At 37.2% G+C, this 15,507-nt stretch overlaps 1 protein-coding gene across 2 annotated transcripts in view; it reads right to left on the reverse strand.

Annotated features, from left to right (window-relative positions):
- Window positions 1-516: 516 nt before the first annotated feature.
- MAEA (macrophage erythroblast attacher, E3 ubiquitin ligase) overlaps window positions 517-15,507 on the reverse strand; it is a 51,557-nt gene continuing 36,566 nt past the window's right edge. For both annotated transcript variants that reach the window (XM_035547155.2, XM_035547161.2), the window contains exons 5-9: window positions 13,676-13,752; window positions 7,204-7,312; window positions 2,991-3,124; window positions 2,133-2,328; window positions 517-1,721 (exon numbers count right to left, since the gene is read on the reverse strand). In XM_035547155.2, coding sequence (XP_035403048.1) covers window positions 1,626-1,721; window positions 2,133-2,328; window positions 2,991-3,124; window positions 7,204-7,312; window positions 13,676-13,752 — 612 coding nt within the window. In that variant the 3' untranslated portion in view covers window positions 517-1,625. The remainder of the gene's footprint in view (window positions 1,722-2,132; window positions 2,329-2,990; window positions 3,125-7,203; window positions 7,313-13,675; window positions 13,753-15,507) is intronic.

Consider the following 15,507-nt stretch of genomic DNA (forward strand, 5'->3'; position numbering starts at 1 on the left):
ATCTACCAGTTCAGAAGCATCAATAACGTATGCTTATTGAAAAGGGGACCTTTGAAGACATACCTTACTGGAGGTATTTACAGATTCAGAGTAGCAGATACATACAATCTGTTTATATTTTTGTAATCTATAAGTAAAATTGTGGTCTCTCCAGTATTTGTTGTAGCTTTCTTTAAAGCACTCAGTGATGCATCAAAACCTCTTATTTAGCATCTATCTAGCATCTCCCACAAAATCATTTTAACAGAAGATCTCCAGGACATTAGGGAACCTTGTAGGAAGTGACAGAATTGACAGGAATGTAGACTACGGTGTATGGTTCATGAAGGGTTTAAATCAAAAATAGATATTTGACTGAGGTGTTCTTATTTATAATTTATCTTGCAGAACAGTAAAAGACACATGGCAGTTGTATTCTTTTTGAGACCCTTATAAAGATATTTTTTTTTGTTTAAATACAAAGCAACTTTCTTATTTTATATAATCAAGGAATGGAAAACAATTTTTATTAACATGTTTTACATTTACAATCTTTTATTAGCTAATCAACATCAACATGCAAAAATAAGCGCTAAATACAAACCTCTACAATATGGTTTTGTTTAAACTACAATGGTTTAATTCTTTTCAAAAGTCATAAGGATGTGTTCTGTAGTCAGTAAAATTGAACTATTAGTTTCAGTAATGAATACTATTTAGACCCTAAAATTATGTAATCATCCTGCAAGGCATCTTCAGAAAACTTCGCCCAACACGTAAGAATACCAGCTCATTTTCATGTGAGTACATTCTCAAAGCAAGAAATAAGGCAGTAGCACTAATGATTTCATATTGAACCCTATGCACATAACTAATAACTTTAGAAGGACTTTAACACTATGGTAGACTGGAAAAAGAACATTTAAACAAGCATTGGATTTTGCCTGAAATGTTCTCGGTTCCTCTTGATACTTATGCAACCTCCTTAAAATATTTGGGTTTGGAAAAAGACTTCATACTCCTTCAAACCAGTCCCTAGTTGATCCTCCAGAGAAGCCAGTCTTGTGTCAATGACATCAATATCTTCCCATGGAAATAAGTTACATGATTCATGTTCATGATTATTCATGTTCATGATTACTTCACGAGAGGATCATAAAGAAGGCAAAGAGGAGCTTAAAGGAGAACATATTTGTGGTACTGAAATCTTTCATAACAAAAGGGTCTTGGACAATTGTGAAGAAGAGGGAAGAAAAATGGATTTAGTTTCAAATCTGTTGCAACTTTTCCCCCAGTGCAAGTGTCCATCTTTAAAGAAAGTTATCCTTTAGAAGATGAAAGTACTTTTGAGAAGAGTCCAATTTTTGACCTTATGTTACAAAACCTTAACAATCAAAATTTGTTTTTGTTTTTATTCAAGTACAAACTTAAGTCATAATTCCTCTCTCTTTTTTTTTTTTAAACGAGTGTTTATTGTTGCTCATTGATCTTTGGTCGCAAGAAACAATTAATGCCACCGACAGGTCTGATCGCCAAGGTGGCAGGTTTTGCTTCTTTGCCACACATTAAGGCCCCCCCCTTTACAGGGTATGCCAATATACACTGTGTCAAAATTCCAGCGGCACTTCAACGTGTGTTTTACGGACCTACATGATGTAGACTTTCTCAGCTTGTGAGAAGTTGAAGACTTCTTTGGTTCTTGGGCAAATTACTTTGTCATCTTGACGAATAGAAAGCAGAGACTAGAAAAGAGTGAAATCAAAAGATAACATTCACAACAGAAAACCAAAACATCAGTAATTCAAAACATTACTTAACTGTTTAGTAAGTAACATTTTTTAAAAAAAAAAGTTATACCCTGAGGTCAAAATATCTTTGTCCACAAAAGTTACTTACTCTGTATTAACACACTCCAGAAGAGAAAATTTCCATTGCCATTTGATATCATGCTATCAACTCCTGCATTCAATCATACATCAGTTTCTTTAAAAAACAAATTTTATCACATATAGTCCCTTAAAAATTACTGTTAAAAGTTACGTATCTTCTGCTAATAGAGATGATGCTTCCGTCTGCCAAACAAAGTTTAAAAGCTTATTTTTATTAGGAAGTTCCTGTGACCACTTCAGAAAGTCATTGATTTCAACACTTACATTGTATCCATAGACATATCCATTTGGTAACATCATAGGAGGATTATTTTCATTCATTACATCCCCCGAAATCTTGCAGACTAGTCGGGAGTTGGCACAATGTGCCATAGGCAGAGGCTGAGCCAGCTTGTTCAGGGATTTGCTACACACAGGGCAGTCTGGGTTTTTTGAACTCCCGTCCTCTTTATAACACTGTCTATTTAACGGCAAGTTAAGGCACAACCAAAGAATGCAACATGAATTAGTTTAATTAAATACATTAGAAAGGCAGTAAATTGTGCAATATAACACAGGTTATAGAATGTACTTAACTATTCAAGTTTAATATATACATATAAAAATCAAGTGCTTGGTTTCAAAAAAACAAGAGAGCAAAAAAGTACAGCCACACTCCACAGGTCAACCTTCCACTCTAAAGCATGTCAGTAGCATCAGTATTTCTCTAATACACCAGAGTGTGTAGGAAACCTCAGTTTCCAAGGATGCAGAATATATTTGAATATTCATATCGAAACCCAAACAGGATAAATTTGTAAGTATTTTTAAAAAATCATAGTTCTGATCCAGCTCACCAACTTTTGCAAGTATATTATCTTAGGACAGATGGAAAGATGGCCTAGTATGAAAACAGCATAGATTGCACTTAATTTTTTTTCCACCCCCACTACCCCCTTTCTTTAACCTGTAATACCATTTATTACCATCTGCCCTTAATTTAATAGAGGCCAATTCATACTTCACTTAAACTCATGAATAAAAATATTTAAATGCCAGATTTCCCCTTTGAGTTCTCTGAAAAGCATTTGTAGAAGAAAAACCATTTCTGTGCTTGCCGGCAGTATGTGCATTAAAGGATACGGTGTTTTTATAGCTGAAAGGCCTGCCTGGAGTGTTATAGTAAAAACAGAATTGTTTCCCAGCTGATGTAGTCTGTAGTTATCATATCTAAACTGCTGGATCAGCATTCTCCATCGAGCAGGGTCCAAGAGATCCTGTTAAAAAAAACACCACAGCTGTAAGTTGTTTTTAATCTAGTTGTCCTGGAAGGGGTAAATTGTACAGAACTCACTAGACTGAATCCATTACGAACTAAAAGTATACACGTTAATGCACAGCATGAGGGTACTTGTTTAGAAAGGACCTTTTAACACTAACTTTTAGAAATTTAAATCGATTATTACATAAAATAGATGACTGATATTCCACCTCCAAACTTACTTTTCATATTTGTGCACATGAGCTTCTAATGCCATCAGATCTTAGCTCAAAGAAAATGCTTTAGCTTTTACAGCAAACACAACTATGTTTAAATTAAATGATTCTGCGATAAGCGTTCTGTACCTATGCTCTTTGCTCTATGAAAAGCGATCTAATTGCACATTTAAGTGTTGTATCCACCCTCCCCCACTTCCCCATCTATCCAGCGCTCTAATTAAGGTACGTAAATCCCAGTAAGGCTTTTCTTTTTTCCTTTCTAGAATGCCAGTCTACTTATGAAGCAACATTAGCATGTGGATGTTTGTTCTACAGCCTCTGCACCAACATCATAGTGGGCAAACGTCTGTTGAATAATTAGAAGCTTTTTATTTTTTACCTCAACTCGGGCTAATTCTACTGATACCTCTTTGTGATGTACTATATATATATATATATATATATATGTGTATTTACAGAACTTCATATCACTTCTGAGGAGGGGAAGAAGGGTTTTACATCGAAGAGCTGGCACAACTCCAGGTTAGAGGATGCTATGCATTTAAGGACAGAATTAATACATATTGTAATGCTGAGAATTACCCTAAAGAACGGGGAACAGTAGTTAATGTAGCTTATATTAAAACAAACAAACAAACAAACAAAAAACTAAGCCCACAGAGTCATGTAGGAAGTGAAGACTGAAGATATACTTGCGATATTTCCTATATACAGGTAAAGACCTTCTCCTTTCCTCCTTCGTATCCATAACCTGCAGTTTTTGTTATGAGAAATGGCAGTGCTGACCACTCTTAGAAATAAGCTCAATATTATCAACTGCACATTCTACACTCGGAGGCAGCTAGAAGAAACAGTATTTTTAGTGTATTAAGCATGTTTTTAAAGAAAGTTATTTAAAGACTTAATGTCAGACAACACACAGAGAGAGCAGCAGCGAATTCAAAACACGTTATACCAAAAGTAACTAGGCAGTGACATCACTGTGATGCAGACATCAGTCTTCATGCTTCACTCTGTACCACCTCAGCCCTCTCTACCTCTCCTTACTTTGCTGCTCATGCAAGAAAATAGACTGAAGAAGGATGGACTCCAGCACCACCTTCTCTTGTAACCTGTACTCTTGAATTCCCTCACCCTAGAAAGATCAGACTGGCATGAGATTATACATACATATATAATATATATATATATATATATATAAAGATGTATATATATATATATATAAAAGGGTATTTTATGAATAAGTCTTTCATCGTTATTTTAAAGTTACATGTTAAAAGAACTTAGGAAATATGTTGCAGAACTGAAAAAGGCCAGCTTTTAGGGAAGTGCTAGAGTGGATTTGGAATGACCTAAGTGCAGAAATTTCTCCATCCCTTCTGTAACTAACAACAGAGCTACCTGAATAGTGTGGAGAACTGGTTTACATATAACTTTTAAGTGTTAATACAGAATGAAATTGTGTCTCCATGAACAGAGGCAAAATGACTATTGGACTGGAGACAGGATCTGCAAAGTTGACATTTTTGGGGTTTTATTTTTATCTAAAGACGTTCCCAGTTTAAAAAAAGGTAGAGAACAGATGCAGCTCAAAACAGTCCTGGTTTGTTTTTCTGACGAGCATTTGGAGAGTGGAACTACACCGAAGATGCAAAACCACCAGGAATACTAGATGAGAGATAAAAGGAAAATGTCTCAGAAACAGTTGGACCAACTGTGGGTCTACAGTGAAAAAAAGAAAAACAGCACAAAGGAAGAGGTGACATGACATGAGGAAGCAGCAGAAGAACATTTAGATGTAAATGCATGGGGAAGGAAAGAATCCTGTAGAATCTGTAAGGAAACACTTGCTTGGCTCTAAATGCTGCAAATCTACAAGGAAAACTGAGGCTGAGAACTCATACGGATGTAGGCAAGAGTTAAGGCAAGAAATGTGTATGCACTTACTAAAGCAAAAAGCATTATTTCTGCCACCAGACTGCAGAACTGTTTGCTCTATCAAATGCCCCATCTAGGACCGGAATGTTCCCAGAGTTCTAGCTTTTGTTCTGACCTTAAGGCAATTTCTGAGAAGAGTCTAAATTAGATCCCTAATTACGAGCAAAAGTACCACAAATGATCAAGAAAATCCTATGACTGAGAGCCTAGGTGATCGGACACAAAAGCAGTCACTAAATGCCCAGATGGAGTAATTCGAGCCAGAGCTACACAAGCGTGTTCACAAAATATCAAAAGAAACTAGCTTGTTTTTCCACAACACTAAAATGTCCATCTTTCTACAAGTTTTCCTCAAGTACTAAAAGACAGGACAACAAGCTGGAGAAAGTTCATTTAATTGGTTGTAAAGAACCTTCCTCCCCTGGGTTAACAAAAATCAATTCGTTAGAGATGTCTTTTCATTGATTTAAAAGTAATTCTACTTAAAGCTATTTTAAGGAGCCATTTACGCACACAACTCGCAGTCAACATGCTAAAAGTATCTCCAAACAAGCTTAGACTGATTCTGTTTTATCTAGGTAATTATTAGAGGACCAAAACCATAACTTACATAAACTAGAATTTTTACATCAGATTCATAAAGAATAGTAGGAAATTTGTTCCAAAAAGGATGGCTGTATGTGAAACAATACTAGCTTTTTTCCTTGCTCTCTCTCACTGAAACATTCCATCTAAAATCCTCTATTCTGCTTCAAGTGCTGGTTATTTCCTGCCTATTTCTTTAACTAGCAAAGCAATAAAAGCTGCCTTACATCCAGTCTTTTACATCATCTATGTTCTTTTATCAGGATGAAGGGGAATGGGCTAAAGTTGCGCCAGGGGAGGTTTAGGTTGGATATCAGGAAAAACTTCTTTACTGAAAGGGTTGTTAGGCATTGGAATTGGGGTGCCCAGGGAAGTGGTTGAGTCACCATCCCTGGAGGTCTTTGAAAGACGTTTAGATGTAGAGCTTAGTGATATGGTTTAGTGGAGGACTTGTTAGTGTTAGGTCAGAGGTTGGACTAAGTGATCGTGGAGGTCTCTTTCAACCTAGATGATTCTGTGATCATACGTAGAATACAAAATACCAGGATCCTTCTGGGACTCCAGGATTAGCAAAGAAATTGACATTAATTCTGTTTGTTTTTAAACCATTGATTTCAGCATCAATTGTTTAAAAAACATGTTTATATTGACATTGCCACATATTGGCATGGCATTTCACAGGATTCTTGTCTTGCTTTGCCAGCTCTACTCTTGCCTACCTTCTGCCTCCAATACAACATTAAAAGAAATTGAAGAGAATTAGCACATGATCACAGAATAAACTTGCTATCTGTAAGAACAGTAACTGCCTATGAATTTCATTTAATTCAAACTCAGATGTAGTTATTACCACTAATACCTATATTAATTTGTATAACTCAAATAAATGAACCCCTTTAAGCATTAGAAATACTCTTTTCAGATCATCCAAATGATCCTTCTTCATCCCAACCACAAGAACATTAATTTGAGTTCAATAAAGAACTACTGCTAGTGTATTAAGGCTACAGCCTAATATCTTTTTTCTTTTTTCCTTTTACTTCCCCATCTTCTATCTCTTGCTGTATATTTGCATGTCATGTTTCCGGTCCCCAATCTTCAGTGCTGAGATTGTGTTATTATTAAGATCCAACTGCAACTATACAAGCACTATCTGTATTAATATAAAGGCAAGCATTGGTATTAAAATTAAGGGCTATAAAGACAGATTTTAAAAAGAAGAACTAAAAAACCTATTTTATCTACAGATTATCACTGCATTCTCCTGTGAGGAAAGAATTACAAGTATGTTTTATTATTCCATTCTATCAGTGAATTTCAAGCATAATATTACCTTATAGGGGGAGATATGAGTGTCTGAAGGAAAGGCCAACATTCCCATCACTTGTCGAACCTCATCCAGCTGGCTTCCCTCAGCCTGACTGAAATGCTTCCTTGCATGTCTGAAATACAGAATTTAGACCTTTTAGATACGTTTGCTTCTAAATCAAGTAAATGAACATAGTTATGTTAGAGTTCAGAGAAAAACTCTAGATTCTACTCCCAATACACAAAATCAAAAACGTGGTGCACTTAAGGGCTTTAAAAATGTCCTACAAATGGGAATGCAAGAATGACTTTAAACATCTGCAATTTTATACTGTAATTTTTTTAGAAACCAGAACTTTCTACTGTAGCACGAAGTCTAACCTCACCTACACCCAGAATGACGTGTCCGTGACCATTAGAAGAAATGTCTCCATTTATGCAAGCTCAATGCATCACACTCCTTTTGCAAACACTTGCAAAAAGGAATGTGGTCTGATAACCAGGTATTACAAACCAGTAAAAATTTTAAACACTTCTGATTTTATCTTGTTTATACTGACATTTGGGAGAATGCTTGCTTTTGAGTAAGTGATTTTTTGGTACAGGCTAGAAGGCAGTGTCACTTTCTGTACAGACCACTAGAAATTGTAGGGTAATGCAACAAAATAAGCTTCTTAGTAGCAGCTTCTTACTTTTTGCCTGGGAAATACAAGCATAACCTATAATCAGTGTGAACTTGTTCTTAAGAGATGCACAAGACCGAAAACTTGGATATTTGAGGGAAGTGACAGGATTACTATCAATATCTTTCAAGCAATAAGAAATTCACGTATTCCACAACACTAATACCAAGAAACTAGAGAATTATCAGATAAGGCTGACTACTTTAAAATGCTGTATGGTAACTTCCCTATGCAGTCTTTTTAACATCGTCAACTTTCAAGTTGGAGATTAAGTCTGCGGGAGAACCCTCCAGCCTTTAAACTGGATGATTAGTTCAGCTTTTCTGCCAAAAGCCTGTTTTCAGTGCTGCGCAGACGTTGCATAGTAGCCTGAGTACAGAATCAGCTCTGTATTGAATTTCTGGCATTGCCTAAGTGCAGAAAGGTCTTCTCTGTGCTGTATTTCTCCCTAGTTTGTATTACAGGGAAGCCACAAAGTCATCTCTGAAGCACTCTGGTGAGTGTTTGTTCCTTTTAAACTTGTTAAAAAATCTTTTAAGATCTTTTAGAAAAGTACAAATTGTTTTAGAAGCATATGGTGTTCCTTAATTGTCCAATTCATGGGCTGAATTCAAAAAAAGAAAGATCTAGATAGAACTTAAAGAGCTGTCTTCCACTCGCGGTGACTGGGTCACCAATACCACGAGAACAGGCTCTTTAGCAGTGTTTCAGAGCTCCTACTTCCTCTCCCACCCAAGGCAGGAAGCAGGGGAAGTTGTGCAGGACAGACTGTTTCCACTCAGCTTCCTATTCTGGGTGAGCAATTCAGGAATGTAAATATTGCTCCCCAGGTGATTACTGGTATGAGAGCAGAAGTACAAAATCCGTGGCTTGAGAGCAGAGCCGAGGCAGGGTGAACACGCTGGAAGAGAGCTAAAGCGTTTGTGCAGCCCTGCAGATGAAAGCAAGAGCCATTTAAAGAAAGCTCAGGGAAAGCAAAAATTCAGACCTACCAGCTGAACTAAATGTCTGTGTGCACATTCACGAGGGAGAAGAAAAGTCATCTTAAAATGATCACTGTGCACTTGTGTTCCGTGATGTTAAACAGAAGCGGTACTTAGGCTTTGCATCATCCTTGTTAGCACTGTGGTCCTTCTCCCTGTCAGGCCTTGACAATTTGCTCTCACATCCCCCTTCCAGGAGGGCTCTGAGCTGCAACACGCAAATACTGGCCACACAACGCACGTGTTCAAGAAGGGCTAGAATAAATATTTTGCTGCGTGTATAAAAAACCCCACTACATGGGTGCTAGCCTTTCAAGTGAGAGGCGCTCAGCAATCCAATACTTCAATCGTTTGAAAAATCCTGAACAAATTGCGCTGTGGAGGCCTTCTGGGGTTCAGCCAGAAGGAATTAGGTTTTCTAAAGTGACCTTCTGTCAGTTTTCACCTCCTGACTTTCCCTGCTGTCTCCGCCCCTTAATAAAACAAGGAAGTCTTCCCATAAGGCTTGAGATGCTGATGTCTGGACTGACTTTATCCCCTGACTGCCAGCAAACAGAAGTAAAAGTGAAGTAAGATAGCCTTTAGGAAGAGAAGCAAGTTTGTTAATTCACAACACTTTTTTTTTTTAAACATTGGGAAGCAAGAAGCAGTACTATGAGTACTTGTGACTGCAGAATGTTTAAATAACGCCTTATTTGCTCTTGTGTCATTCTTTACCCCTTCCCTTTTCATTCTGCTGTTCTTCTTTTCTCTATCCTTATCCAAACGTTATGCTCTTGGAGGTGTATATGAACCTCAGAATACTTACAATGATTTTAGCACCACTAGCACATATTAGTCAGTATAGCTACAGCAGTGGGCTACATTTTTTTTTTTTAATGATTATCAGTGGACCATCCTTGAAACCACTAACTGAATTCTTGTGACAGATCAAAGTAATAGGCAGGAAATTTTTTCCTTTCCTCAAATCCCAGAGCGATTTCTGTAAACTCTACAGAGACTAAGTCATCTTCTGTTTGTTTGAGATTGCGACGCCTCCTTGGGCTGGAGGAACAGCTAGCAATGTACTTGACAAATCCAAAAAGGAAAGGGTATTTATGAAGACTAAGACTTACAGTCTGTCTTGTAAGTGTACAGTGATTTTTAAAAAGCTTTTAAGCTATGGAATATGTGAGCATCTCTAGATGCCTGAATACTTGAAGTATTTATCAGGAAGAATCAATAACTGAACACAAACATAGGGTGTTTTCAAGGAAGGACTCGTTCTTTCTGCTCAGTCTTTTTGACCCATGCCTGAATGCCCGTATCTCAGAGACCACCGTGACTACTAGCAAAATGTATAATCAAAGCACTCAAAAGTATTTTTTAATTGGTAATTATTTTTATGCAACTGTTCATACCCCATCCCCTCTCCCTTCAAGGAGATGGAGATGAAGGAACAAAGTGTATACATACACTCTTGCAGGAGGTAAGTACACTGAAATTTAATAGACTGTGGCCATTTTCTCCTTCTCTGTACAACACCAGCTTTTTTTTTTCTTCTTCTTTTACTACTTTTCTCCTTTATGTCCTAAGAAAAAGTGTGCAGGATGTTTTGTTAAGCCTTGGCTAAGAATGTGCATCTCTAGCCTCCCATGAAAGCAAAGTAGCAGAATGCTCTCAGATTTTCCCGACTGAGGTTAGTGACAGCCCTGAAAGCGTGCAATTAGCACCGTCGGCCATCCGCTGCTACCGCAATAGGTATGAGCTTTCCAAAAACCTGGAGAGACTGTAGGAGTTAAAGGCTGATCATACGAGGCTACAAAAAACTTTGTGATGTACTTAAGCAGAAGTGATTTACTCTTTGTATTAAAGTAGTAGTTTTTGTACATTCCCAAAACAAACTCTCTCAAGACCACTCTGCTAAGCTACCTTAGAGCAAGGTCGGTTTGTACATATATTCTAAAAAGCTACAGAAATTCAAACACTTATTATATAAAACATATATTTTTAAGGCTCACATCCATTTTATCCTAAAAGCAGGATGCCACTTTAGAGGTTCTCAGCAGGCAGTAAGCAAAGCTTTCAAACTTATTTAAACACCAGCTGCGTTTCAACAAAATGTCAGCTCTCCCGAGTTCCACTCATACAGGAAACTACTTGGTAAACAGCCTCTTTCTCTGCTTTCTAATGGATGCCTGACCTATTTATTGCACCTCGGACACAATACTGAAAGAATCCCGCTGCAGGCACTTAACAGAAGCAGGCTAATAAAAACACCAGTTGCAACAGTTTGCTATAAGCAGCAAGATTTATGCTACCCCTTTCTAAAATATATATTGCCTTACTCGTTAGACATTTATTTTGAAACAAAGTAGAATGTAATGGCAAAAGCTAACATTTTTTAGCCATATTCTTTAAAAGGACAGCATTGAGAAGCTGAACTCAAAGTACAAAATTATCAAAACTTATCCTGTTAAAGAGTGAACTGAGAAGGCCTTCAGCAGCTCCTTTTACATTTATGAGAAGTTAAAAAGTTAAAGCAGCATTATTACCACTGGTAAGTTATAACTGCCAAGTATAAAATATACGGTGACCCTGAATTTCAATAGATGTGTGGAATATATGTGCCTTATCCCTACTGACACAATATTTGGAAATTTATTTGCAATGTAGGTAGGACCTGTAGGTTTTAAATCTCAGAGGACCTAGATATGTTTTAATAGACATTCGGAAAGAAAGCCCCAAAGGTAAAAAGGAGGAGCCATAAAACAATAAAAGCCTATGTTAGTACAAATTATCCCATGTCAAGAGCACTGGGTCCTAAAATGCTGAGGGTGACAGCTAGCAAATTTTTACTATTTCTATAAGGAAAAAGAAACAGAAGGAAACAAATTTTGAGTAAAAATATAATACGGAATGACCTTAATTCTTTGTCCTAATTCTCAGCCCATCTCTTTATTTCAGCTCTGGTTTCCAAGCTACATAAGGAAGTTGCAGCTCAAAGAAAACAGTTTTTAGAGCATGGACTATTTATTGTTAAGATGCATGACTGCACATTTGGCAAAGAGGCAAAAAGAGAGTAAAGCTAAAGGCACAGAGGCCCAGTATTCATTGGATAAAGAGCACAATGGGCTTCAGAAAACAGACCAAGCAGTTGAGTCTCTCACCCTTTTCATCTGTACCTGACTTAATTCCTTAGGATCGAGAGCTCTACCAAAGGGTATGCGCACACCTCTAAGTGACAGCACGTAGGTCCTCCCCTCCAAATTATTAACATGCTAAAATTAGCTGCAGTTTTATCAGATTGCACATTTGGGTGCGGCCAAAACAATGATCGTTTAGGTGCAAGTAGGGCAAAGTAGTAATGATGTGAGGTAGCTCAAAGCAAACACGAGGTATGAACAAAATTAGAAGTAACAATCCGTAATAACCCCTTAAAAACAAAAGGCAAGCCATTTTGGTGTAGGTGTTAGCATTAGACTGACCTCTCAAAGTTGTACTGCATTTTCCTTTTTTCATTTTTAAACTAAGACTCTCTCACCCATTTTATTAAAACGAAGTCATCTGGTTCACCGTGCAGAGGAATTTCTCCATCTACAGCAGACAACTGAGCTAGAACGCTTTTCAGTCTATGGTTATGTTATGATACTTGATATGTTTCCTATAGCTCTGCACTCCTCTGACCAAAAAGGAGCTTTTCCACAAAATACAAGCCTCCTGCCGGTTTCCATTTCTAGCACAGCTTTAAAGGCAGTATGACTTGCAAATCCCTTAACATCAAACTTCATGGAAATGTTCAGGTACAACAGTGTTATCATCCTGATGCATTAAAGAAGCATCAAGTCTGGCCATTAAAACTTGCCATCTCACCCCAGGTTTAAAAGTTCTTACAAACCAGAACCTGCTGTGACTTCCTTTTTCCCCTTTGTCCGTGTCTAAGCTCCAGTAGCTCTGCCACCTGCATCATATTTTATGGTGCTGCCAAGATCACTGCTTTTAAGAATTATCAACACATTTTATAGCCCCACTACCAAACTTCCACTCATTTCAGCAGAACTGGTTTCCTGCGTTATCCTGGGGTGTTAGTGGTCCCGATTTTTAGTGTTTAGCAATAACTTAAAAGCATAAATTGCCTTATGTGCTGAAATTGCCAGGAAGATCATCTTAATGGTTGAAGTCAGATTGTGATTACGTCTAACTAGTTCTCTGACTCATTCGCATCACCTTGGGCAGTGTTGTTGTCTTGTTCTCAAAGTCCTAACACTGAATAAGTTCAAAAGAGGTAAAAAAGGATATTGAGTTTGTTCCTTTATTCAGGACTAAGGGAAGGGAGTGGGAGAGGATAACATAGCTTGTTATCCTCACATAACAATAGAGTTGTATGAAACATTAAGTATGAGATAGGCATTTCATTAACCTTTTAGTATTTTTATGATAAAATTTTATAATAAAATTTTAGTATTTTTATGATAAAATTGCAATGAATTCCTATAAGAAGCTAGCTGTACCTCTTGAAAATGAGTTTAAGGTAAATATGTTCATTACACATCACCAGAATACACAGTTGTTTTATAAACAGATAGCTTCCTAGCCCTTGATTGAGGAGTAAAAAAGATGCAGAGTTTAAGTGACAACAGTAAGTTGTTAAAAAGGTACGGTGTCGTTCCACCTTCAAAAAATTCAACCCCAGCTTAAATGCAAAACCTGATCACAACAGTGCTAGCAAGATCCTTTGCAGCAGTGGCGCTTCTGGGTATTGCAGTAATAATCACATGTTACTAATGAAATATTATACCATCTTATACCATCTTATTAAGAAATTTGTTTGGTAAGCATCCTAATTTCATACCTCACAGCATCCAGTCTCTTGTTCTGTCGAATGAGTTCAATGAACTCCTGAATCCTTAGGCTGAACTCCAGACAACTCTGAGATTAAAGACAAGACAGGGTCTTAGACGGTGCCACAACTGCACTGCACAGTATGTTAAATACTATGTGTGCACAACAAAAAGTGTTAATAACATGCAACCTTGTTTCCTTGCTTTTAGGCATTCATGAAATAGTTGAAATGCTGATTTGTGGACAAGACATCAGCACAGAATTCCCTAAAAGCAAACAAAACTCCTCCTGCCTCCTTCAAAATTTCAGTACTTAGCAGGGATAAACTTCTTCCTAATGATTGAAACCATCATTATCTGGGATGCAAGTGAGAATAATAGGCGGCTAGCTTCTTAGTACTATCTTACGGTTTAAAGTAGCAGATTGAGCAGAAGTCTGGGGCTATGTGATAATTTAAACAAGAGAGGTCTGCCCAGAAGACTGCAATGAAGAAACAAGTCTTTGAACCCCTTCTACTAATAAAAGGCAGCACGGAGTTTAGCTTACTGTGATCATCTCTCCCCCTCCCTTTCTTCAAACTTCTATCCTGCTGCTGCTGTCAAACATCTAAAAGCCATGCTGAAGACAAATTTCAAACAAGAAAACCAAGTGCCATTTACCTGTTTTGGGACAAGGGTAAAATTTGAAGCCTAATGAAGTTGACCGTGTCCCTTTAAATCAAATTCCATCACCAGTTCACAAAATCTATAAAAAACTTTGAATATATGGAATTAAACAGATTCTCCCCACCCGCCCCCCTTAAAAGAACAAGTCACTATGCTTCTTTATAGGGACACAGCCAACTGTTTTATTACCTTAAGAACACAACCAAAACCTAAAGTCCTTTGAATCTTGAAAAGTAACTTTATTCCTTGAGTTACCCTGCCCCATTTGCCAAGTGTATTTTCTCTTCCCCCATGCCTGTAATGAATAGTTGCCTTCTGTTTATTGTCCGTCAGCACAATAATATCAAAATTCCTCAGTGACTTCACGAGGAATTTGAGCAACTCCAAATTTGTATCAGCTAACTGCCTGGGGTGACTAATGCACATATTTCAGTGATTTTTAAGATCAGAAATGTAGCCATTTGAATGTAAGTGATGCATTCTGTTACTCGTTAAAATGTAGTTGTTTAAGGAACAGAAGAATTATTTTCCATTTACACATTTTTCTCTACTTGTATGTACATTTAGCAAAGAATAAAAATTTCTTCTCTACTTTACTTGGAATTTTCAAACAGAATTACGTTAAAATTCCCTTTTGTTGAGATCCACACAAAAGCCTCATTTAGAATTTTAGTTAAGTTTGTTTCTATTAATAAAATTAATCAAACTTTCAAATGGTTTTAATACCAAATCCTAGGGCTTGGTATTTCCTTTGATTATCTCAGCAGCAAAAAACCCACAGCCCAAGAAACAATCTTCAGTCTTTTTTTGTTTTTAATAAATCTTCAAGTAAGCCACAAGTCAATGGCTCTATAAGTTCTGTAGACAAGTGTAACTGAAAGAAAAAAGTCCTGAACAGTCAGATAATGCACGTATTTCAGCTTTTCATACCTTCAAACAATTCCACAGAAGCTATTCACAAGAGTTTAGATGGCTCACATCTGTAAAGACTACAGAACTACATGCTTTCCCAGGCCAACATCGTTTGATTTTTTGATTTTGCTCACTTTTAGATGGTGGCTTGGGTTTTAGAACATTAACACTGATGAGTAGCTAAGCAACCAGAAACAGAAGAAATGTCTGTGTTTCAGAAAGAAGCATAGGGACTTCTTTTCTTCCAACTCTGATCTCTCACAGC

The sequence above is a fragment of the Cygnus atratus genome, chromosome 4 (genome assembly GCF_013377495.2).
Source record: "Cygnus atratus isolate AKBS03 ecotype Queensland, Australia chromosome 4, CAtr_DNAZoo_HiC_assembly, whole genome shotgun sequence".
NCBI lineage: Eukaryota > Metazoa > Chordata > Aves > Anseriformes > Anatidae > Cygnus > Cygnus atratus.